Here is a 26,210-nt window from a genome sequence, read left to right on the forward strand (position 1 = left end):
CTTAAAATGTATCAGCCATCACTACTGTAGTTGTCTTGGTGAGCAGCATCCTCAGGTGTGAATTGCACTCAAGGCAGGGCCAATCTTGTGTCCACCATTGTCTCTACACAGACTGCATTTCTGACCCCAGGCCAGTTCCTCCTTTTAGGCTAGGATCCTCCCCTGTACTGATGAACAGCATGGAGAACAAAGTCTTCAAAGTTCATTTTGTTTTTTCAGATGAGGGTTCATTTGGCAAAAGGGCCAGGCTGAATACAAGTTTTGTCAGACTGAATCATTTGTGAGGGCAGTCATTTATATAGTTTTAAAAATGCATCTGGAAGTGAAAAGGAGCAGACAAGAAAGAGAAGACTGCTCAGCCTTCACCCTGTAGTCACTAAAGAGAACTAGGGAAAGCTGGCAGAGAAAGAACAGGTATTGCGAGATAAAAAATGTGGAGCACCAGCCTGGCATGCATGAGCCCCTGAGTTCACTCCCCAAACCATAAAACAGGAAACTCAGCTTTTTAAATGACAAAGGTAAAACAAGCTCCCTGATCTTAAAGATCTATTTCAACCAGCAAGAGAAACTGACTTCACTTGTGGTGCCCCCGACAACTAATTCCTGGTCCAAGAGACCATGAAGAGCTGCTGGAGGGCTTTGGAAGATGCACTGAAGAAAGCCCACCCCCTCTGCTCCCCATCTACCTGCCTCCAACCTGAGCCTCGGGCTGCCTAGTGGAAGAGGAAGGCCTAAGGGAGAGGAAAGAGCACAGCCCTAGCAGGGAGCTATCAGCCTCCGTTTCCGGATACATGCCCAAATCCACTCTGGGGAGACCACATGGGCTTTGCAGTTCTTGTCCCCACTACCCAGCACATGTGTGGCGGAGGCTATGTCAAATTCCTGTACCAGGTCCCCGTCGAATGCCACGAAGTAGCGCCGGAGACGACTGAAGTCTGGTGTGGAGGGTGGCAAATAGAGCCGCACCCCAGTGAAGATGTCCAGTAGCACCTGCAAATGCAGAGGGGTCCAGGTAGGGGTTGATGTGGGGGTCTCCCCACACGAGCACAGGACAGAAAGATTAGAAAGCCAGAGGTGGAGGGTGCTGAGGGACTAGGACACAGCAGCTTTTACTGGAGAAAAGCTGCAGACATGGATACCCTTTCTCCAGTCTCTCCAGGTACCCTGGAACTGATACCCTCCTTCATTCCCACTTAGCAGAAAAGGAGAGGATGTACCTTAATGTTTGGGACCTGGACCTAGAAAAGGACATGTCTCTTATCCAGTGGTGCTTAGACCTAGTGCCCTCGACTCAGTGCCATCCCTGAAGACAATACGTTCTGCACGGCTAGCTGGACTGAGGGCCTGGGTGTCCCACTCATCACTGGGGATAAGTTCAAGGACCTCAGGAGAGGAAGAGAATTGGAAATGGTTTCCACTGGTCTACTGGGAACTGGGCTCAGACCCAGAGTCATCACACTGCTGTGCTAGTAATCTTGGGCAGAGTGGGGGGGTGTAGTCCTCATGCAGTGACGTTTACTTCCATCAACCTTATGGGCTAGCAGCTCCCTGGGGAGAGCTAGTATTAACTTAGTTCCTGGTTTCAGTAGGTGCTAAATCGAAGAATGAAAAGTAGAAAAAAAGGTTTCTCAAGAGTTGCCACACCAGCATGTGCTCGCTCTCCTTGCTGGAATGCTTGCTCCCATTCTGAGTTTCACACTGCTGTACCCCACACCCAGACTCAGCTTTCTTCACTTTATGTATACTGTGACTTGGGGCTGACAGCTGGGTAGACCCCAAAGCCTCTCCTGGTAGGCCAGGTTCTATCTCCTGCCTGCTGGCACAGCTCTCCTTCCTCGCTGCTGGCTGGCGGGGCGCCTCTGCAAGGCAACAAGAAGGCACAGGGTGGAGGAGCAGCACTGCTGGCCTACTTGCCTGTATTAGAGAAGTAGCTGTATGAGGGAAGGACTTTAGCTAGTATCCCCCAAGCCCTGGGCCTGCCTGTGTACTACTGCTCTTACCTTCACCTTTGTTTGGCATGGGGTCTCATCAGTAGCTTTCCTCTTCTCCCCTACTTTCACTGGAGAAAACTTTAGGGATGGATTTGCTCCCAATTTCACAGGGGAAGGCTTTGTAGTGGGCCTGTTGCCTACAGGAGAGAGTACACGGTAACTAGAGGATAAGGACTGCCAATAAGGATCCCTGAAATTTGGGGCAAAAAAAGCCCAGGTCCTTCCTTGCTGTAAGCATGGCTGAGAGGGAGGAAAAGCTGTCACCTAGCAGAAGATTCTGCTTGTAGCTAGACACACCAGGAATGATCACATGGTCTGAGCTAGACTGTGACACTAGGTCCTACTCTTGCCTCCAGTCTCTGCCTCTACCTCCCACTTTACATTGCCCCCTTTCCTTACCATTTTTGCTGCTGGGGTTATTCAGTTTCCCTTCAGCCTTCCTGGCACTGGTAGAGGGCTTTTTCGGGGAGCCTTTGGGAGTCATGCGGGATGCAGCAGACCCGGAGGTGCCCTCATTCTCGCCACTGCTGCCTCCTGTAGTGGAGCTCCCCTCATCTCCAGCCACTACAGTGAAGTCTGCCCTCTCCTTGGACAGCTGATAGAGTTCCTAAGAAGAGAATATTGGGTGTGTTACCATTCCCTTCCCAGACTGCCCTCACAGTGTGGAAGGGCCTGTTTTAGACACGAGTAGCTGGGAACAAAGAGGTCAGAAAGATATTTGGCACTGACAGCTCACTGCTATAATCCTCACTACACAGGAGGCTGAGATCTGAGGATCAGGGTTCAAAGCCAGCCAGGCAGGAAAACATTCAAAGTGGAACTGTGGTTCAAATGGTAGAGTGCTAGTCTTGAGTACAGAAGCTAAGGGATATGGTGCCCAGGCACCAAAAAAAGTGAGAAAAAGACCAGGGAAAAATAGAGTTGACTTCCTTGGGGCAAGCCCCAGTTAACTTGAGTGTAACCAGAAGGTGAATCTCCTCTGGATCCTAGGGCTACTGTTTTGTGGAATTGGGATTTGAACTGAGGCCTAGCTTTTGCTAGATAGGTGCTGTACCACTTAAGCCACTCTGCCAATGCCTTTTTGCGTTGGTTATTTTTGAGCTAGTATCCCAATTTATGCCCAGGCCAGCTTGGACTGTAATCCTATTTATCCTCTGCCTGGGTATAAGGATAGGCATGTGCACTGTGCCCAAACATTGATTAAGCTGAAGTGTCAACATCTATTTTGCCTGGGCTGTCCTCAAACTATGATCCTTTGATCACAGTGGCTTAGGAATTTAGGTTTGAACCATGGCACATATCTCATGTAACCAGGGATGGTCTTGAACTTGAGATTCTCCTGTCTTAGTCAACTGATTGTTGTTATTATAGGTATATGCCACCATGCCTAACTGGACCTCAGTTCTTATGAAGGCAATCCCTCATAAGGAAGCTTCCTGTGCCACAGGTATGGCTAGCCCAAGGGCTGATAAACGCAAGCTGGTGGGAGAACAACTCTTGCCACAGCCTCTGGCGTAATACCAGTTTGGTCCCCCTCTTAACTGCCTGCCCTTGCTGTCTCCATTGGGTAGGGGAAAGGAGAAGTCAGATTCCAGGGCCAGTGGGGTAGAGGACACACAGGCAAGCTAACAGCTGGCTCAAACCTTGAGTTGGGGGAGGTTAGTGGCAGACTTCCAGTCCTTGTCATCCCGGATCCGGGTGCAGCGAGGGAATCGGATGGAGATCCCATCTGCTGTGTGAGCCTCGGCTTTGGAGAATTCTGCCCCTGTGATCTCCCACACTGCAGCTTTCTATCAGGAGTAAAGCAGGCAAGTCATCTCTAGCTAAGAAGGAAACACTGCCTACCAGCTGTAATTAACACAATGGCTGTTAAAGCACTGCAGCTCTAGGAGGTTCATGTCTTAGTCCTGTAACCAGCCCTTCCAAGTGCAGGCCTTCTGTGACACAGGAATGGGTACATTCTATTGGGGATTCCTCAGTGCCAGATCATCAGCCTGAAGCCTGCCATATGGCTGAACTATCCACCACCACCACCCCCTCCCCGCCCCAATACCCTGGGTGGTTGTTCAGTGAGGTCAGGATAACTTTTCTGTGGTATAATAAAACTTGCCAACTAATCTAGAAACCACAGGCCATAGGGTTATTACCTTTGGGTCTGGAACAATGAAGTCAGGATAGTAGATCTTGTTGATCTTCAGCCAGCTGGGTATTTTGCTTGGATCCTAGAGAAGAAAAGACACTTTTTAGAGCTGTTCTCCAAAGGAGGTCAAAAACCTCTTATGACAATGGGACTGTGACATGTTACCTGACTAAAAATGCTGACCCTTCCAATATGATCCTTTTGCCTGGAGTTGTTGTAGCATACTGGACACTGCTGTGGACCACTGTCCACAAAGCTGATACTAAGACTCAGAGGTCGAATCCTCCTCCCACAGCCAACAGACCTCTCCCTTCTAGGGAGACAAGTATCTGCAGTCCCCTAAATGAAGCTGCTGAATGACAGGACCAGGGTCCACCAGGTCCCTGTCTCACCTTGCTGATCTTCACCATGTCTAGCTCCTTCTGCAGGCGGGCAAGCGTGGCATCATCATGGCCTCCTGCACACTTAGTGACAGTACACCACTTCTGGCTGCTAGGGTCATAGCATCCCATGAGGAAGATGGACATCATGCCACCTGCGAGGGGAGAGGAATGAAGTATGGCCAGAGGAAAGGTCTGGCACTTGACATCTGAGTGCCAGAGTTCATCTCTTGGGTCTACCTCTTTATTAGCTGATTCTTTTGGTTTGCTGTGCTAGGACTGAGCCTAGGTTTTTGCACATGCTAGGCAGGCAAGCACTCTACCTCTGAACTACATTTCCTGTGTGATTTTGACAGTGCCTGGAACATGGTTGATTAATTGAAAATACTAGATCTTCAGACCCAGTATCATCTCCAGTCAGGAGATTCTCCCCAAAATGAAAGATGTCAGGTCCTAGGAACACGCTGTGGGGAATACTTCCTTGTTTAGGACAGCACCAGACATTTGTACCTACCTTCTCTGTTCCGGAGCCTATAGATGTCCCTGTCTCAGGTGACTTGGAACTAGGTTGGGCCTCAGATTCTAGGGCCTGGGAAGTCACAACTCTATGCTGTCAGATCAAGCCAGCAGAAGGCCAGCCTGTTTTCACATCTACTTTCTGGAGTACCACTGCAGGGTCACTGACCCTGTCACTGACCTTTGCTCCCCTGCCCATAGAAGGCCCCAAGAACCACTAGGTCAGCTGTGTCGGCCATCGCCCCCTCATTCAAATAGTCTTTCTTCACTTTTAGCCAATGCCGCTTTCCAGGTTCATATGTGCCCTGAGGGAATGCAAGAGAGAGACCTAATTAGGACATACATTCCATGAGGGTGAGCTTGCATGTATACTGCTGTGTACTGGATCCACTGAGACATACAAACCCATCCTCCTGATCCAGGATACCCCTGGTCCAGTCCTAGAAAGGCTCCCTGTCAGCTTCTACCCCCAGCCACCACAGATGCCACTGCCATCTCCTGGCCAGGATGGGAAAAGCAGAGGGCAAAGGACAAGAGCAGGACAAAGCAAAAGATGTGGCCATCTTACCTTCACATCCTTCAGCACTAGCCCTTCCAGCCCCTCTCGAATCACCCGGTTGATCATGTCGGCCAAGTCAGAGGCTTTCTGAAGACAACAGGAGAGATTTTGAGGTTGAGGTGAGAACAGAGAAGGTGGCTTGCACACTAGAGAAGAGCCCACTAAAAATACTAGCTTTGATGTGGACAGCTGCTATGGCTTTGAGAAACAGGGCAGATAACATATACATGTGTTGTCTAAGAATCAAAGGCAGGTATCAGCAGCCCTTGTGAGAGTCACTATCTCAACCTAAACCCAAGGAGTCCTTTGCCCAGGGTAGGGTCTTCACTTACTGTGACTCGCTTCATTTCTGAGAACATGATCCGGTTAGGAATTTCAACCATGTTGTCATGAAGAAACTTCCTCCGCTCACAGAGAGGCCTGAGTGGGAAGCAATGACAAAAGTGCTACTTCAGGAGGTCTGCCTGGACTAAGCTCCCCTGTGTAACAGCTCTGCTGTTGGGGCTCCATCACACTGAAGATGGAAAACTGAGCTGTGGCACACAACCAGTTCATATTTACTTCTTTACTGCACCAAGGGACAACTGGCCGCTAGCCCACAGTGTGGATTCTGGTCCTGCTTGAAAATGGACTGTTAAGTTCACCCCAACACCAAGGCTGGCTAGTTTTTGTCAGCAGGCCAAGAGGGGTCTCAGGAGCCAAATTCCATTTTCAGCCCCATGTGTTCTTTTTCTACTTCCACAATCTGTAGGAGTGAAGTGAAGGTAGGGAGACATGTCTAAGTAGGGAAATGGCTAGTACCAGCTGCTTGAGTCAAACCTTTGGATGTAGCTCATCCAAGACTGCCAGCTCTCTCCCAAGACAGCCCCACCATCAGGAGCTTTCTGTAGCTGCCTACTCTGAAGTCAAGCCCCTTGACTAAAAAGCATTCGTCTTATGATCACACAGGTGTTACTGTAGAAAAACAGAAGACCCTACTTTGCTCACAAGCTATCTGTTTTCAATAGTCCATTGTGCTTTAGCAGACTTTGTTGGGGACTTGGGTTTCTCCAAGATTTAAGCTCTCAAAGATTGGCCTTTTCCTCTCGATGAATGGGGAATTGACTTGTAGCAACTGTACCTGTGCTCATGGACACAAAAGCATATGTTTGCGCTTCCCCTTCCCTCTTTCCCAAATAAAACCCCTTGTACTCACAATCTAGAAACTTTAAACAGGTTTCTTGGCTTAAAGATACTAGGCAGGGGTGGAAATGCAGGGGAAGGTAGCTCTATGATAGACTGTATTTAGCACAGGGGAAGTCTTAAATTCAATCCCCATCCCTGCCCCTCACCCCCCATGCTATGCAACTCACCTGTCCATCAAGCTGACATCATTAAAATAGATACAGTCAAAAACAAACAGGCAGACATTAGCATCTTGGAAGGCAGCTTTCTGTAAAGGAAAACAAGGCAATGAGTACACAGAGTGCATGAAAAAAGGGGAGGCTTGGATGGAAGTCTATCTGTGTCATAAGCACCTGGGCCACAAAGGCACTTGCAAGTAATGCTTGCTATTTAGTAGACCTCTGGCACTGGTGAGCAGGTGGTTCCAAGGAGGCTGTCATTGAGGAGAAACCTCAAATGCTCAGGAAGCACAGGGCTCTGCTATGCTGCAGAGATTTGGCTCATTTATTTCCCATGACACCCAACTTCCACTAACGACATGGTGCCACCTTTCAACAAATTTCAAATGTGCACTTTATCACTTAAATATGTTAACTTTTACCTTTGCTTTTGGGGCACCGTTTACTTTTTGTGAGGCAGATTTTCACAATATTCAGGACAGAGAAACAGCAGATGTAACATAACAAGGAGCTAATAGTGAGCTTCTCTACATCACTCAGGCTCATGTATGTATGTACAGAATTTAAAATTTTTTGGTATTGACATTTGAAGTTTCACCATATGCCATATGCTCCAGCCATGATGCGCTGCCTTGTTAGGTCAAAGCCATGAGCCCCATTAATCTTAGACTAGAACCTATAGAACCATGAGTCAAGGTAGACCTTTTTCTTTATAAGTTAGCCATTTCAGGTTATTCTGTAATTGTGACAGAAACCTAACACAGTTCCACATGGAAACCAACTCAATTCTAAGTTCCTAATAGCTTCTTTTTTCTGATCTTTTAAAAAAAGATAAAAGGAATAAGCCACACCCTAAGTTATACATTCTTCCCTTTTCAGACTGATAGTTAATGTATAATCATTCATTTTACACACATATCCTGAGCTGGTACCTTGTGCACTCCCAGAGTCCCAAAGGGTAGTGGTTTGCCTGTTTGGTTGTCAATCAGGAGCACCTCTGAGTCCAAGATCATGCTGTGGCCCCCAGGAAAAGCCAAGGGGATGTAGTCCTTGAAGTGGGCCACCTGGAAGGAAAGTAGGTCTGGTGAGAGATTAACAATCCATGGAGATCAAAATGGACCCCAGAAAGTTCTGCGCCTGAGCTCATGTGGAAAACATGTCTTGTGTGGGCCTTGGATAAGCAGACAATGGTTATCTGCTTTAGAACACTGTCCAGACCCAGGAAGAGGTCAGTTCATGGCTGGTCACTTTCTTTTTTTTTTTTTTTTTGGGTCCGGTCATGGGGCTTGAACTCTGGGCCTAGGCGCTGTCCCTCAGCTCTTCAGCTCAAGGCTAGTGCTATACCACTTGAGCCACAGCGCCACTTCCGGCTTTTTTCTTTTTGCTTATGTGGTGCTGAGGAATCGAACCCAGGGCCTCATGCATGCAAGGCCACCTTCCCAGCCCCAATGGCTGGTCACTTTCTATGGGCTGTGGAGAGGCACAGTGAGGGAGAAAAGGAAGAAAAAAACTGTGAGCATGTAGGGAAGGATATGGAGAGGAAGGTTAGACAAATGTGGGAGGGAGAGGTGTTATAGCTTAAAGGAAAAGGGAGAACAGGCTGGTTGGAAAGGAAACAGAAAAGAGATGAACCCTTCAGGAACAGGAAGGCAATGTGAGTAAGGCCTTCTCGGAAAAGACTTCTGAATCCTCAGCCATCCTCAGAATAAAAGTTGTTTGGAATTGGATTTTTCCAGATAAAGAGCTACTTAATCTTCTGCTCAACAGAGGTGCCACTACAACACCAGAGAGTCCCTGCCAAATGATTCCAGCAGTGGGGTCCAGATGGCCCAACTGTGGCCCAGATTCTCACCTGGGAGAGGCACATAGGTGCTCACTGCCCAGGACACTTGCAGCAGGATGGAGAAAGGCCTGCCCATCCATGCCACTCCTCACTTGCCCAACGTTTTTTGGTCAGTCATGGGGCTTGAACTCTGGGCCTGGGCGCTGTCCCTCAGCTCTTCAGCACAAGGCTAGCACTCTACCACTTGAGCCACAGAGCCGCTCTGGTTTTGTGAGTGGTTTATTGGAAAGTCTCACAGACTTTCCTGTGGTGGCTTTGAACCGTGATCCTCAGATCTCATCCTACTGAGTAACTAGGATTACAGGTATAAGCCACTGGCACTTGGCCTGCCCAACTTTTTAAGAACCAACGGCACTGGAAAGGCAAGAGGATGAAGAGATTTTGGTAAAGGATGAATGCTGGAAAGCTTTGCTAAGGAAGCTTCCTGGGTCACAAGAGGTGGCTCAATGCTGTCAATCCAAACAGAATAGTTCCCAAGCAGTTTCAGTGCCCCACAGAACAAGTGAACTAGCAGCACTAAAGCTCCACGAGGCTACTACACAGCTCTCTTAACACCTGGAACAGTGGCTGGAACCTTCATTGTTAGTGCACCACAAAACCAGATTCTCTTGACCCTGGGACTTGGACAAACTGAGTCAGAGCTACAATAAAAGGGAGTAGAAAGGGCAAGAATGCCATTTACTCACAGGTTACTTGACCTAGATATTTCAGCTGCTTTCCCCTGAGGTTATTTCTAAGGTGTGGCCCTGGGAGCTGAGGATTGAGGTTCTCACCCCTATACTGGTAGAGCCAGAATTGGGCTCACAGATCCCAAAGGCATTGTGTTTATAGCACACTAAAAACTTCCTGAAGGCCAGAAATTCTGTCCATTTCTTTTTTAGTGATATGCCCAACTAGCTACAACAGTGCATATAGCATTTGATAACTGTGTTGACCAAACTAATGAACAAGAGGCCAACATTCCCTATGCATAAACCTTTATCTAGAGGGATAACATGGACAAGGAAACAGCAAAGGTCTGCACAGCATCTGATCAAATGAGCTCACTGTCCCGATAGCACAATGAAATAGGTATCTGGGAGCTTTGTCCAGATTAACCCATGTCTACACTTCCAAGCTGCCCCTGCTGAGCAATCCTTTATTAGAAGACTCTAGAAATGAATTTATCCATTTGACAACTAACAAATTAATTCCCTATTACGAACCAGAGCTGGAAGGAGTGTGGAACTGTTGATTTAGTGAGAATCAGGGGAAAGGCAGAGCTGGTGGGTAGGATAATACCTTATGAGGCAGGACAGGTTTGAGACTGCGGCTGAAGTAGCTGAAGTGGTCTCCATCCTTATGGACCTGGACTCGTTCCCCGTCATACTTGATCTCAGAGAACATGCCGTTGGGACATTTCTTCATTGCATACTCGATGGACTTGCAGGCCTCAGCCTTGGGGTAGGGAAAGCAAAGGCTGAATGCTGAAGACTTTTTTGGTTTTTGTTTTTTTTGGTCCTGGGGCTTGAACTCAGGGCCTTGGTGTTGTTCCTGAGCTTTTTTTGCTCAAGGCTAACACTCTACTACTTTGAGCCATAGCTCCACTTTCAGCTTTTTTAGTAGTTTAGTTGAGACAAGGGTCTCACAGATTTTTCTGCCTGGGCTGGTTTTGAACTACGATCCTCAGATCTCAGATCCTCAGCTTGAGCCACTGGCAGATGGCAAAGGTTGAAGGCTTCTAATGAGGACTGCTGATCCCCAGAGCTGGGCTAGTTAGGATGTGAATGTGCCCAAAGTTTATGCTCAGGGGAGGATGTTAAAGGGGTGATGGGAATGGAAAGCGTAGGACAATGAATTCTGTACAATTATATCAGGATTGTCAGGAGCTTGCTCTTTGAGGAAGATGAAAATGCTATTACTGTAAAGCAAATAAAATTCCACTGAAATAGGACTTAAATTTTTCCTAACAACTGAGGCTCTTGCAGGAATATGGCTTGATATTAAATCCATGAGCACAAGAGATTTGGGGAGGTAAGATAAAGAGGGCAGAGGTCAGGCTGTCAGGGTGACCAAAGTCAGAGATGGATAAGACAGGCCATCCAGATACAAGGGTGCTTATGCACATATGGCTGCCACCTGACTCAAACAATTAGCTGCTGCTATGTTTGGGGTTCTTGTCAGATCACATACACAATCTTCTTTTTGTTTCTTTTTTTGCTACTGTTGTTTTGAGAAAGGGTCTTGCTATGAGCCTAGGCTGGTCCCAAACCCATAATCCTCAATTCCAAGTACTAGGATTATAGAAGTACACTAACATACTTGGCTCTCTCATTTCATCTTTGATGTGATATCCATGTTTCCATTTTCTTGATGAGAAAACTGAAGGTCCGAGAAGTTAAGCACTTAAGGTTACACGGCTAGGGATACTAATAACTAACATGAACAAGATTTGAATACAGGTTTACTTTCAAGGCCTATATGTTAAACAACAAAGCTATATAACCTCTGCCATTTTTCAAATGACAGCCTGTTGAACAGACTCCAGTAAGAACTCTTCCACAGTCAGACAGGCCTCTTCTTCAGGTAACTGAAGGCTTGTCTCTGGAATGGACAGTTCACCTCCCACGTGCCTAACTGGGAAAGAACAAGGACCCTCTAACACACAAGACAAAAACCCTGAAAAGCACCATCCAACAGCAGAAAACCCTAAGGGCCTCAGGTAGGCACGCATGGTAGCCCATGCAGTGGGTTGTGTCACATAGGAAAACAAATATCTAAAAGGAAATCCCCTTTCTTATGAAATGGAGACCGAAGTTATTTCTGTCCAAGTGAATTTTCATTCTTTAAGCTTCTTCTTCCTTCCTCAGTTACCCTGTTGTAGGAAGCCTGGCTCTGCCAACTATGAGCTATGAGCAGATCCTAGAACTTCAGAAGCTCCCAAACACATCTCCATGTTTAGGTAAGATGACAAACCATTTTAGCAGATGCTTCAGAGAGTCTCATCCATTTCCACAAGGAAACTAAAGACCAAGAGAAGCTGAGCAACTCATCTAAGATTGTACAGGTTTTTGGTGGCAAAGCTGAGAACTAGTTTCAGGTTATTATACTTGGTCATTTTTGCCCCAGTGTCTTCACTGCCCCACTTAGCAATCCGCTGCATCTTGTTCTCCCTTTCTCTTGCCCCCTCATCCCCTTGTCAGTCTGCAGCAGTTATCTCCCCAAGGGATAGGCCACGTAGAGAGGTGGGCAGCAGGGTTGGGACAGGGAAGTGTTTCTTTCTTACCAGCATGGGCTGCACAGGTGTCATTAGTGAGGCCTGAACACTCAGGGCCCGTCTCTGGCCTGGCTCCTTTTCCACCTCCTGCTCATTGAGCAGGACCCGCTCTACCACATCTTGCAGGTTACGTGAGGCTTTGAAGGCTTCATAGGCATTGGGATCCAGAGCATCTAACCTGCCAGGGGACAGAAGCAAGGAAACAAATGTCTGCATTTGATATTATGGCTTTGGATAGCAGTCTACCCTTGAGAGAGGAGAAAGTCTAATCTATAGGGAAATAGTATGGTTTACTGTCTTTAGACTTTCATGAAGCTGGGCACTAGTGGCTCATGTCTGTAATACTAGCTACTCAGGAGGCTGAGATGAGGATCAAGGTTCAGAAGTATCCTGGGCAGGAAAGTCCTTGAGACTCTTATCCCCAATTAACCACCAGAAAAATGAAAGTGGAGCTATAGCTCAAAGTGGTAGAGTGCTAGCTTTGAGCAAAAGAGCTTAGGGGTTGAGTTCAAGCCTCATGACCAACAAAAAAAAAAGACTTTCATGGGAGTAAAAAACTCAGAAAACCCAGACTTTTGAAACCCTGTGCCTGTGTGGATGTAGCCTTAGCAGAGAAGGGGGTTAGAAGAGGCAAGAGAACCACTCTATATTCTAAATAAATTCCAAATTTTCAATAGCCGTGTGAGAAAAGGGAGGTGGAGACAGGATTATAGAAAGTAACTAAGTAGAATGAGGACTCAAGTCTTATATGGAACAAGGGAAGTCAACGACTCAGGCTGTCTGAAGAGCAGTTACTTACACATGTTTTGCACCCGAGTTCATCTTCAGATCGTGTTTGATCAGCCTGATGATGCACTTAAGGTCATTACCTGTGCACCTAAAGAGATGACACATAGTTAACCTTATCTCTGAAGAACTCTGCACCTCAACCTTCCTTCCCAAGTGATATCACTCCTCAGGCTCACCCCCAGTGGGTGTGGCTGGCCTGGGGCAGCTCCCGCACCTGGAGGCAATATCCTGCAGGGCCTGCTGCTGCTCATCCTCCTTGGTGAGCCTGGAGAGCAGCAGGAGGAATTCATCCACTTCCTGGATGGTGAGAAGGCTCTTGGAAGCTGGGGGAAAAGACTTGCTCTGCTCAAAGAAGACTCTGATCGTCTCTGACACGTCACCCTGTCTCCAAAAACCAAAATGCCACTGCTGCAACCCCAGGATGGTCAAATGTATCCCCCTAAGACCTCAGAACTGAAGATGAATCAAGAGATTTCAATCATAGCTCAACATACCTGCCCACTGAGCACCTAGAAGAGACCTGGCTAGCTACATAGGATCTTTCCACCTGCCTTAGCTAAGCAGAGAAATAATCCAGGGCTAAGCCAGTGTAATTCCTGTTTAGGAATTTGAACTAAAAGACATCAGATCAGACTCCAGAATTAGAACCCCAAGAGAGAAAAGAAGTCTTAAATTCTGACTTTTGAGATAGGTCCTTTTAAAAGGTGACCTGGAGTGGTTAGACTTCTCTTCATTTATCAAATTAACTTAGACCCACATTCAGCTATTCCCCCAACAGAAACTTGCTTAAGTAAGTTTTAGTTTCCTAAAACAGTGTGTGACAATCGTTTTTAAAAAATGGCTGCAGGTACCTGGCTTGGCAGAACCCCACCCGAAATGTGGCCTGTCTTGCCCTCCCTCTGACCTGTTCTAGGTCCCGTGCCATATCATCTGGGTTGCAGTTAAAAATGCGGCTGAAAAGCTTTACAATCTGCTTATCATTCAAGTTGTAAACACTCTTAATGACACCAGGCAGCAACAGCTTCACTGTTAGGTACACATCCCCGTGGAAGCCATCTGGAGACAGAAGAAAGCAAGCCTTTTTGAGACACAGAGCTTGAACAAGTAAACATACAAACGTGAAGCATAGACCGAGAAAGACCTGTCATGGCTTATGTTCCCACAGTACTCTGCCCAACTCAGTACAGTAGACTTTGGTGGTTGCTGGCCTCACATTGGGTCTATGGAAAAATTCCTCTGGGCAGACCCAAGTCCCCAGTGACAAACAAGCACATTCCAAATGCTCAGTAACAAGTTATTAGATGAGGATTGGGAATGTGGCCTTGTAAAAGAAGCTCAGGGACAATGTCCAGGCCCTGAGTTCAAGCCCCAGGACTGGCAAAAAAATGAAACAAAACAAAAACAACAAAGAAGCTTAGTATTACAACTACTTAAAGATAATTTTTTTAAAAAAAGGTTGTCAGATGAATAAGAAATATTTGGATGGGATATTCTATTCCAAATGTGCATGAGATTCATAAGAACTGAATCATTATATATATATATATATATATATATATATATATATATATATATATATATATATATATATATATGCACTAAATTTTCCTACTAGTCAGTGGGTGGGTTCTTCTGGCCTGTTGAGGGAAAAATGCTAAAGTACTAAGTACTAAGTGGAACTGGCTACATTATTATTTGTGGGGTCTGGTGACAAACCATATAGAGGCCCAACTGTTCAAAATTAACAATTCAAGATAATAGAAGAGCATTAAAATAATCGTAGGTCCCTGTAAATGCTCCTATGCCCTGGAAGCCAGCCAAACCCATCCAGGATGCTCCTGGCTTCACCTCCTGCTGAGCCTTTCCGCAAGAAGTCCTGGATGATCTGGGTCTTTGTGTTGTAGCTAGGATTGTCAGCCACCATGGCACACAACTTCCGAAACTCCCTTAACAGACAATCTTTGTGCTTGGGGTCACATCTGCTTGAAGACAGGCTTGTCTTAGTAGTAGGGTTCGAGAGGTCTTGCTCAGAGTTGTTGGGCTTAGCTGTTGGAGAGAGAGAGAGAGATGATTTTGCTTTTCTGGGAAGGAATAAAACTAACAATCAACATTCTGCTTCTCCTGGGCATATACTCTACCTTGGGAGTAATATCACAGCATCCACAACACAGGTAAAGAAATGAGTCATGTTAAAAATGAAGTATACGGGGCTGGGAAGGTGGCTCAATGTTAGAGCGCTTGCCTTGCATGCATGAGGCCCTGGGTTTGATTCCTCAGCACCACATAAGCAAAAAGAAAAAAGAAGGAAGTGGCACTGTGGCTCAAGTGGTACAGCGCTAGCCTTGAGCTGCAGAGCTGAGGGACAGCACCCAGGCCCAGAGTTCAGGCCCCACGACCGGACCCTCAAAAAAAAAAAAAAAAATGAACTATACATCTGGGCACCAGTGGTTCACGCCTATAATCCTACATACTCAGGAGGCTGAGATCTGAGGATCGCAGTTCGAAGCCAGCCCGGGCAGGAAAGTCTATGAGACTCTTATCTCCAATTAACCACAAGAAAACTGGAATTGATGATGTGGTTCAAGTGGTAGATTGCTCGCTTTGAGCTGAAGAGCTCAGGGACAGTGCCCAGAGTTCAAGCCCCATGACCAACCAAAAAAAAAAAAAAAGAACTATACAATTTATGAGTGAAGACAGAAGGGAAAAATTGGGAGAGGGAAGGAGTGACACTGTCCAAAAAGAAATGCACTCTTGCCAAGAGGCTGAGATCTGAGAATTGTGGTTCAAAGACAGCCTGGGAAGGAAAGTACAGGTGACTCCTATCTCCAATAAACTACTCAGAAAAAGCCAGAAGTGGCGCTGTGGCTCAAGTGGTAAAGAGGCTCTGAGACAGCGCCCAGGTCGTGAGTTTAAGCCCCACAACCATCAAAAAACAAAACAACCAAAAATGTACTCTTTACCTGACTTACGTAACTGTAAGCACACAATAAAAGAAAGAAAGAAACAAAGAAAGAAAGAAACAAAGAAAGAGAGAGAAAAGAAAGAAAGAAGAAGAAATGGAGTCAGCTGGAGATAGAGCTCAAGTGGTAGAGGACAGGATTAGCATGAGTGAGGCCTTGAGTTCAAACCCCAGGGCCACAAAAACAAAAAGAAAGCAATGGGATTTAGCTCAGTGGAAGAGCATTTGCATGGCAAGTGCCAGGCCCTGAGTTTGGTCTCTCACCTCTGCCAAAAAAAAAAAAAAAAAAGCAAATGAGGTCCAGTAATTTCACAAAATCTCATAGCTTGAAGACCAGACTGAAGTATACCTGTTTGTGTGTCTACTTTATAGAGGAACAGGACTCAATGTATGTCAAAAGTGGTTAGTTGTATCCCAGAGCAATTATAAAGCTGGGATGAGAAAAGAGGAAGAAATCAAATGATATGTTATTTGATGTGAGGGTACTACTATCATGGATAGCAGAGCTATCAAGTTCTGTCCTCTTCCTGATAAGAAAACCCACAAACAGGAACAGACAACCTGCAGGATCACACACTTCTTTGGTGGCAGAGCCAGGACAACGATGCCAAGGATAGTCAGGTGTCTCTGGTATACTCCCAACATTCCTGTCCCTCCCCATTCCAAGCTTTCTACAGTCAAAATAAAAGGTAGATAACAAGCAGGATTTTTCTGGATGCTTAAAACTAATTATGTATAACTGTAGTGAGTTCTTCACCTCTCTGTGGCCATTTACAAAGCAAAAGCAGAGGCATTAGCAATCTGGCTGCTGATACAAGCTTGTCTGGGCCTTATAAATTATAAACCCATTATCATCTCTGACCTGGAGTCTAAATCAGATCTTAGAGGACAAAGTTTCCAAGCAACAGTGTTCAGCCAGGTTACAAGAATAAAGTGATGCTGTTCCTCTCAACTCTTCCAAATTCCAACCCCAAGACCAATGATTTTCCAGAATCATCCTTACCTTATTATCACCTGGGCTTTTTTTTTTTTTTTTTTAACTCTCTTTGGCCTACTGTTAGACAACAAATAAGCCTCAGAGTTTAGAAATAAAAATTGCTGCACACCTATACTATAGCTACTCAGAAAACAGAGTCAAGAGGACTGTTTGAGGTCAATCTTAACCAAAGTTAGCTGAGACTCTCTCAAAATGGAATGGCCGGGTATGATCATACCTGTAATACCAACTACTCAGGAGGGGAGGCAGAAGGACCATGGGAAGAACCATCCAAGGTAAAGCATGAGACCCTACCTAAAAAACAAGCTAAAATTAAAAAGGACTTGGATATGTCTCAAGTGGCCTTGTACTCGCCTGACAAGCTTGAAGCCAAGAATTCAATCCCCAGTACCAAAAAATTAATAATGTATTTTTAAGGCCCTGTTTAAATATAATAAAACAAAATTCATTAGATTAGAACAATAAAAATTCTCCACAGTCAGGCTTCGTTTTTGGATGTTGTTTCCCTCAGTCCTCCTGAGAACATGGGAAGGTAAGGCAGATAGATGGTGCCACCTTGACTCACAGATGAAGTCACAGGATTCAGACAGGTGAAGACTTGCTCCCAGCTTCAAGCTGTCAAGCTTTAGTGCTGGCAACAAGCCTTTATTCTTCTGACTTAAGGCCAAAGCTTCTTTAATTCCCCAAACAGCTTGAGTCCAAAGTTTTACTTTCATTATTTTCTTCAACTGAGTCAATCACAAGAATGACTCAAACAGTAAAGCAAGTAGCAGAATGTAGTAAAAGAACACAGGCACTGGGGTTAAATAGGTGTCAATGCAAAACTAACTCTACTATGATCCTGAAGCTTGACTTCCTCATTCATAAAATGGGTCTAATGTAAGTACTTCCTTTTGTTAACTGAAGAACAAATAAAAGCCCCAGGCCAATGCTTTTTATTACCCAAATGATCCCAATCTTCTCAACTCCTGTCCAAAGAAAGACTCTAGGAAAAGTTTTCCTGAAACCTGTCTATAAAAAAACATTAACTAGCCGGGCGCTGGTGGCTCACGCCTGTAATCCTAGCTACTCAGGAGGCTGAGATCTGAGGATCGCGGTTCAAAGCCAGCCCGGGTAGGAGAGACCGTGAGACTCCTATCTCCAATAAATCACCAGAAAACCGGAAGTGGCGCTGTGGCTCAAGTGGTAGAGCGCTCGCCTTGAGCTGAAGAGCTGAGGGACAGCGCCCAGGCCCAGAGTTCAAGCCCCACGACCAACAACAACAACAACAAAAAAAGAACTGAGGAGCAGTGTCCAGGCCAAGAGATCAGGCCCCATGACCGGACCCCCCTCCAAAAAAAAAGATACCTATAAGAGATATAACATACCCTTTAGGAGCTGTGATTTGAATTCAGAGGTTGGTAAGTGCACATGCTCTACCACTAGCCTGTATTACCTGCCTTCACCTTCCTCCTTTCTTCCTGCTACATATCCCCCACACACTCCAATCACCTGAGCACATATGCTGCAGGAGCTAAGAGCATGAAGGGATATGGTCCATGTATGACATGGACTTTCTCTCCCATTCTTTCACTTCCACTCAGGCAAATTCAGGGAAACAACTTCTTAAAATACATTCATTACAAAACACAAGGAAGTAAAGGGCAGGTTATAAAAATCTGCTTGACCCAGCTAATAACTTCAAGGGGACAAAGTCTTGACCTAACAAACATCTTCCTGCTATAGCGGAAGCTGTACAAGGAGATGCCTCCCAAGTGGAATACTGAGAAGTAGCTATCACTGTCTACTTATTGAGGTTAGCTAAAACAGAGTCCCACAGGAGGATAATAACAGCTAATGTGCTCTACCACATCTTACCTGAGAAGCCAGAGAATTTCCGGGGGTTGGTACTGGTGGTAACTGCAGCGCCTTTCACTGGGGATGCCACTTGGCCAGTGCTTGTCAACTTAGCCTGGACCACAGCTTTCTTCTTTGGTGTGCCTGTTGCCTTTGAAGACAGATCTGCAGGACCCCCCAAAGGAGGGGAAAATATCCTTTAAGTGAAAGATTGCTAAGGAAATTTCCAAAGGTGTTTTGAAGTGCTCTTAGCATCTTGCCTGGTAAATAAGCATAGTGCTGCCCCAAGGCTGGAGGGTCCTCTGGAGGTAACAGGTGAAAGGCATTAGGCAGTGAGGAAGGCAGGCTGTCCTGAGGACCAAAGACCTAGTTACACTTGACTCTACCAGTAAATTAAGTTTTCATCAACAGTCTCTGCCTCATCTAATTATCTCGAGAAATAACAATTTGGGGGAAATTGGCCATCACAATTGATAGGTAAAACTTGGGGACCCAGGTCCCAGTGTACAGGTGAACAGCAAGTATCAGATTAGAGCATGAAAAACTCCAGCTGTTGATGAGTCATGTGACAGTTTAACTCTTCCTCTGCAGGAGATGGGTTCCATAGGTAACAAGGACTAATGCCAAAAGGCCACGCAGAGCAAGGTGGATGGGGAGCTCTAGAATGAAGCATACATAAAAAATAAAGAGTTCTCTCCTGAAGGTCTTATTATCTTCTGAAGAACAAGGAAAAATACCCATTTTTAGAGTGAACTGAACAGAAGTTAACTTAATTGAAAATACAAATATTACATTACAGATACTGAAGATCAGAGGACTAAATGAATTTAGAAGTAGTGGAAATAAGATTCCTATACTTATCTATAAACACAGATATGCACCTACATACAAATGTGTCTATAAACACGTTGTGTATTTATGAATATGTATATAATTTTTTACATTTGTCTACCTAAAGGATTTAGAAGCAATGATAATCCATGAAAATGAGGACTCAGAATCCAGAATTTGACTTCTACTACCATTCTCCATTAACAGAAATTCAGACTCCTCTGACAAATGGCTGATCCCAAGGCTTACGGACATATGCATAAGACTTAGAATGCCTGAGTACTTAAGTACTAAAGCAACTTTAAAGAATGTGCTAGGGATGGTGGTATCCACCTGTATTCCCAGCAATAAGGAGACTGAGGCAGGAAAAATGACAAGTTCAAGGCCAGTCTTTTTTTCTAAAGGAAAAAAAAAAAAGAAAAAAAGAATGAGCCTCTATAAGGACACAGAAACCAGCTTACAGGGGCTTTGAAAACTATCCAAATACAAGATTATCAAATTAATTAGGTACAACTATAAATTACAGGTCACTGGGAGAAGAAGTAATTCATGAGTCTACACAGATAATAGATGGATAAATAAGAAGGGATGTTGGAGTCAGGAGTTGGTGGCTCATGTCTGTAATCCTAGCTTCTCAAGAGGCTGAGATCTGAGGATCGAAGTTTGAAGCCAGCCCAGGCAGGAAAGTCCATGAGACTCATCTCCAATTAATCACCCAAAAGCCAGAAATGAAGCTGTGGCTCAAGTGGTAGAGCACTATTCTAGGGCAAAAGAACTCAGAGACAGCACCCAGGATCTGAGGTCAAGCCCCAGGACCACAACAAAAACAAAAAAAAAAAAGAGGGTGTTGGTGAGTAACCCTGGTCTTTTTTTTTTTTTTTTTTTGTCGGTCGTGGGGCTTGAACTCTGGGCCTGGGCGCTGTCCCTCAGCTCTTCAGTTTAAGGCGAGTACTCTACCACTTGAGCTATAGCACCACTTCCGGTTTTCTAGTGGTTTATTGGAGATAGGAGTCTCACGGTCTCTCCTGCCTGGGCTGGCTTTGAACCGTGATCCTCAGATCTTAGCCTCCTGAGTACAGGCGTGAGCCACCAGCACCCGCGTAACCCTGGTCTTTAAAAGGTCAAAGTCACAAAAAATGTTGGAAATAGGGCTGGGAAGGTGGCTCAGTGGTAGAGCGCTTGCCTTGCATGCCTGAGGCCCTGGGTTCGATTCCCCAGCACCACATAAGCAAAAAGAAAAAAAGCCGGAAGTGGCTCTGTGGCTCAAGTGGTAGAGCGCTAGCCTTGAGCTGAAGAGCTGAGGGACAGCGCTCAGACCCAGAGTTCAGGCCCCACGACCAGACCCAAAAAAAAAAAAATGTTGGAAATGTTTTGGACTAAAAGGAGTCAAAGAGACATGACACCTGTGACTATAATCTGCTCCTACACTGGATACTATACTGGGGGGAAGGGGGAGAGGGAGGGGGAGAGAGAGGGAGGGGGAGAGAGAGGGAGGGGGAGAGAGAGGGAGGGGGAGAGAAAGAGAGGGGGAGAGAGAGAGAGGGGGAGAGAGAATGTAATTAACAATATTATTCAATGAATAGACTAGTATAGAGATTATAAAGTATTGTATCAAAGAAAAAAAATTTTTTGGCAGTACTGGGAATTGAACTCAGGGCCTCATACTTACAAGGCAGGAAGGAACTCTTATCACTTGAGCCATGCCTCTAGTCCCTTTTATCTTTTTTTTTTTTGTCAGTGGCGGGACTCAAGTTCAGGACCTGGGGGATGTCCCTGAGCTTTTTTTGCTCTATCATAGTACTCTACCACTTTAAGCCATAGCTCCACTATGGTTTTTGGGTGGTTAATTGGAGATAAGAGTTTCATGGACTTTCCTGCCCTGGCTGGCAGGTAGGATTACAGGCGTGAACCACTAGTGTGCCCAATTTTCCTTGGTTATTTTCAAGGTAGGGTCTCCTTTTGTACCCAGACGACTGGGCTGTAGTCCTATTACATGTGCTTCCCTGTGTCACTGGAGATGAAAGATGAGTGCCACTGTGCCCAGCCGTTTGTGCTTCCCCTACAGGTAGATTAACAGGCAAGCACCACCATACCCAGCCTTGGTTGAGTGGGACTCTCCTAAACATTTATGTATGAGCTGTCCTCAAACCATGATCCCCCAATCTCCCATCTTCCCTAGCAGTATAGACTTGAGTTAGTGGTGCTCAGCTTCCAAGGGAAACTTCACTGAAGTCGACAGCCCTATTACAGCCACATAAAAACATATTTTAAGATACACACACTGAATTTTCTAAATGTAAAGGATCATGATGGATGCAACTTACTCTCAGTTGGGGGGGGGGAGAACGACGACCGTGTGTGTGTGTGTGTGTGTGTGTGTGTGTGTGTGTGTGTGTGTGTGTGTGTGTGTGTGTGTGTGTGTGTGTGTGTGTGTGTGTGTGTGTGTGTGTGTGTGTGTGTGTGTGTGTGTGTGTGTGTGTGTACAGAGAAGCACAGGAATCCAAATTATATCAACTATTCATTGATTACTGGATAAAGAGAATAAATATTCTTTGAACTACTTTTGTTTTTGTCACTCTTCCAAGAACTGAAAATTTACAAATTAAACATTTTAAAGAAAGGGCTGGGGGGTCTACACTCTTCAGCCCCTTTTTCTATCAGCAGCAGTGAGAAGGAAAGTAGTGTTATCCCCACCTGCAATGTGTTGGGTTATCTGCTCCTTTTCGTTGTCCTCCAGCTCTTCCCAGCCTTCCAACTCTGTGAGGTCCTCGATCTTTTTTGTGGTGGCCCGAGCCCGTTCCAATTTCTCAAACATGCATTTAATGTGGTACCACTCTTTCATATCACCGCCAGACTCAGAAAAGGGATTGGGTACCACTTTGCCAATTCGACACACGCCCTTGACAATCTTTTCCTTGCATTTTTTGCAGCCAGCGGTGCCACGCTTGGCGTAGTCCACACAAAACCGTTGCTCGGCCATCTCACAGGGGCCACTACAGAGTCCCACATGCGAGCCTGGCAAGAAAACAAGGTGGGTGGCAAGTGGTCTCAAATGGCCTCCTTGGAATGACTGAACAGGCTTTCTTCTCTGGAAAAGGGAGTGCCCCCGAAGCAGAGCAGTTTCTGACCACTGGCTGAATTGTCTTATTTCAGGCCAGTGATACTGCTTTTGGAGCAGACACAGCTCTTTCCTGCCAAGTGCACGGAGGTTTTGTGCGAAGATTTTGAAAGCCAAAGTCATATAGCTGCACAAAAGCGTAGGAGACAAAAGACAGGACAAGCTAGGCTTCCAGTTTTTCAAAGGCCAGAACTTCATCCAGTCTATGCTGATTAATCAAACACTCCCAGGGCGTTAAACATCCATCTCCTAGGATGAAAAGAACGGTTCCAACGCAGGAAAACCTAGTTTCCAAAACAGTGCACACAAATATACCTAGTAAATAAATCACACAAAGAGAACCCAAATAACATAAAATTTTTCAGGCCACCAACATATGACTGTTATAATGGATGATGACCTTTAAGTATTACCAAGATCCTGAAGTTTCTTTTTAATCACCAAGAAAAAAATTACATTATGTTCATTAAATTTTAATGTGAAGTGTATCACATGTGTCATTCTCAGTAAGCAATCAAATCATTGTAGAGATTTGTGATTTAAACAGAAGCCCTGTTTTGAGAGGCATAAGCGAACTTAGAACGAGACTGTCTTCCCTAGATATAAATCCTAGCTTGGCCATTTACTGGCTGTGCAGCTTGGGTAAGTTACTTAACCTGTCCGTTCAATTCCTTCCTTTATAAAATTTGAGTAAGAATAGTACCTAACACCAGAGGTGGTGGTATTCTACAAGTAAACCCGTTAGAATAGAGTTGGGCATACACCGAAGGCTCAGTAAGCGTTAGCTCTTCTACAGTGAAGCAGTTACCTTTCCGCAGAGGCCCCCTAGGTGTTATTAACCTGTTTTAATTCAGCCACTTGAATCGGGGAACATTAAGAATCGTAGGGACGGAGGGGTCCATCCAAGTGGAAACAAGTGATTCTAGCTACACCTTTTCACAGTCATGGGTTCAAAGCATTCTTCAAAAAGTTCTAGTTTTAACTATCCTGGCATGTTCAGCCCGCACCCGGCTGTGAAGTAAAACGGGGCTATTGTGTTTCGGATCGGGAGCCGGCGGCGGGGACCGGCCCGGGCGGAGCTCCGCGGCCTCCCTCCGGGGAGATCCAAAACTTGAGGACATTCCTTCCCCACCCCCCCCCCGGCTTTCTACACCCTCCCCGGGGGTGCTGGGACTGAGGACGACGATTCATTCCGCCGGGTGCGGGGCGTGCGGGTGGGGGCGCAGCTCCCCAGGTGGAGGGAGGCGCCACGGCCGAGTCGGCGGGCCCGAAGAGGGGCCTGGGAGGTCGATCCGGGGAGCCGGACGCGGTGCGGGAAGAGCGCGGAGCCCGGTGGCCGGGGTGGGGGGAGGGGGAGTGCGCCGGGCCACGTGGAAGCGGAGGCTGAGGTGGGCCCGGCCGCCACCCCCCCCCCCCCCCGGCCCGGCCCCGAGGCGGGCCCAGGCCGCTCCCCCACGCCACGCCACCCCCGCCCCGAGCCCTTCCGGGGGACGGGACTGGGCGGCCGGCCCGGACGCCAGAACCTCCCTCCCACAAGGGTTCCCCCCCCTTGGGCGCCCAGCGTGGCGCGGCCCCCCGCGCGCTACCCTGGGGGTCCGACGGCAGCCGCGGACCTCGCGTGGGTCCGCCACGTCACGAAGGGTGCGCCCCCGGGCGGGCGGGCGGGCGTGGGGGAGGAGCCGGGGCTGCTCCGCTCGGGGCTGCTCCGGCTCCCCCCCTCCTCGCGGCGCTCCTCACACCGCGCCTCGCCAAGCCGCGCCGCCCCTCACCTGCCTTCCCCGGCCTCTCCCGTGGTGGCACTCGGCCGCAGGCCTCTCGTCCAGGCGTCCTCCCCCCGCCCCCACCACAGGCGGCCGGCAAGCCCACGACGGCTGGAACGCCCGGACTACCTGTCTCTTTAAATACGGGTCCTTGAGCGGACCGAGGCGCGCAGGCGCAACAGCAGAGGCCCGAGCTACGCGGGAGTGACCACGCCCCCTGCCGCCACGTGCGTCGCGGGCAGGCCCCGCCCCCCCAGTCCTAACCAGTGGCTGAGGAATGGCTGTGGCACTAGGTCTTGGGCTTGTCGGTCTGCGCTGCGTAAGGTCCGCCCTAGAGTTCTCATTTGTTAGAAATCATCGACTCCTTAGAGATGATCGTGATGATCCTGGGGAAGGCAGAGAGAGAGACAGAGCAATTCTACCTATATGTTCTGTATTCCCAGTCTTGTGCCTACGAGGAACATAGTGAGTAACTTGTACTGAATTGAAAAAGAGGTACTAGGTCGTAGGTAAGTAGGTAGAGACAATATAAAGTCATGTATAAAGCTTAAGTCTGTTTTGTAAGTTTGAGGTGGCTTTTTATTTTGGTGATGATCCCTTTTTGATTATGTGGTACCCAAGACTTGAATCCCTGGCCTCATGGGTGCTAGGCAAGCACTCTGCCACTAAGCCAGACTCCCTGCCCTGAGGTAGCTATTCTTACAAAAGAGCAGTGGGCTCCAAGAAGGTAGGTGATCTTGTTCAGAGTAGGGAAGGAAAAACTGGGCTTTCTTAGTTAAGCAAAGAACAGATCCCTAAGGGAGTTCTGTGGAGAGGGATAGCTTGGCCTTTATTTTGTGGGAGAAGGGCCAGGTCAGAGCCTAGCCTACAGTCATCCTGAAGCAAATGAACCATGCAGCCTCTTGTCGCCCTTTCAGAGACCAAAGTGGCCTGAACTCATTCAGTGGGGGAAGAGGTGGGGAAGGAAGGTGCATGTTTGAAAGTCATTACACTTAAAAATTATCTTCTTAATAAAGTTCTCATTTATCTGTGGATGAAATAAGGATGACTTAAGTGAGCAGATGAAAAAAAAATTCTTAGGTGAACTAGGAAATAAGAGGAAAGAGGAGTTATTTGGAGTAAAAGGATGAACTTTGTTTTGAGTATATGAAGTTTGGTAACAGACCCACCAGGATTCCAGTGTTTGTGTTTTAACCATGTAGTCCAATGTGTTTTAACCATGTGGTCTAATTAACAGGGGTGCTGGGAATGGAAGGTCTGGAAGTTCAAGGCCTAACTCCAGTTATCCTAGCTAAATGTTATACTACTTCATTTGGGCCACTCCAGTGCTGCTGAACTTGTCTCTATAACTGCAAGGACTACATTTTGATTCAAAAATCTTAACTACATCTTTTCAAGGCTATAATCCCTCCATATACGTGGCTTTTGAACAGTTGAAATACGGCCAGACTCAATTGAGAGATGCAATGAGTGAAAAATGTCTCCCCTCAAATAAGTAGTTAACAATAGGTGGTTATTATAATTACTAAAGGGAGAAGAAAGGGAAGCTTTAGTTCCTGGGACTCTTGAACCACTAGGCATCTGTGGGCAGGCCAGGGGCATCCTGAACCCCCTGAAATTTTAAATAAAGGTTTGTGCCCATGGGCATTTTGGACCACAAAAGTTTGATTGGAGTGTCAAAGTAGTTCTATGAGCCAAACCAAAACATACCTTGGTTGGGAATAATCAGAATACCCCAGGCCTGTTCAGAACTCCACAGTTAACTCCTTTCCTTAGCTCTTAACCTAAATCCTCCAATTATGGTGTTTGGGAGTATCTCAAAACTAACACTAAGACTGTCATCTCTGATTACAAGTTTAAGAGTCATCAGGATGCTTAAGAAGGAGAAGAAC

General features: G+C 46.5%; 1 protein-coding gene across 7 annotated transcripts; it reads right to left on the reverse strand.

Annotated features, from left to right (window-relative positions):
- Window positions 1-143: 143 nt before the first annotated feature.
- Lig3 (DNA ligase 3) lies at window positions 144-24,500 on the reverse strand. Of its 7 annotated transcripts, none has more exons than XM_070027196.1 (20): window positions 24,448-24,500; window positions 22,135-22,842; window positions 18,631-18,774; window positions 14,666-14,863; window positions 13,722-13,873; window positions 13,032-13,198; window positions 12,828-12,905; window positions 12,038-12,206; window positions 10,054-10,209; window positions 7,862-7,993; window positions 6,939-7,018; window positions 5,919-6,006; window positions 5,596-5,673; window positions 5,209-5,332; window positions 4,524-4,666; window positions 4,139-4,213; window positions 3,635-3,781; window positions 2,391-2,598; window positions 2,001-2,128; window positions 144-990 (listed from the first exon to the last, which is right to left on the reverse strand). In XM_070027196.1, exons 2-20 carry the CDS (start codon window positions 22,754-22,756, stop codon window positions 757-759), a joined length of 3,123 nt encoding a protein of 1,040 aa, XP_069883297.1. In that variant the 5' UTR covers window positions 22,757-22,842; window positions 24,448-24,500; the 3' UTR covers window positions 144-756. The 7 variants fall into 7 exon arrangements, with proteins under 7 accessions (XP_069883297.1, XP_069883294.1, XP_069883296.1 ...); XM_070027193.1 differs by lacking the exon at window positions 24,448-24,500 and adding an exon at window positions 24,328-24,412; XM_070027195.1 differs by lacking the exon at window positions 24,448-24,500 and adding an exon at window positions 24,145-24,165.
- Between the last annotated feature and the right edge of the window lie 1,710 nt (window positions 24,501-26,210).

This window comes from Dipodomys merriami, unplaced genomic scaffold (genome assembly GCF_024711535.1).
Source record: "Dipodomys merriami isolate MVZ:Mamm:240054 unplaced genomic scaffold, mDipMer1.0.p SCAF_19, whole genome shotgun sequence".
NCBI lineage: Eukaryota > Metazoa > Chordata > Mammalia > Rodentia > Heteromyidae > Dipodomys > Dipodomys merriami.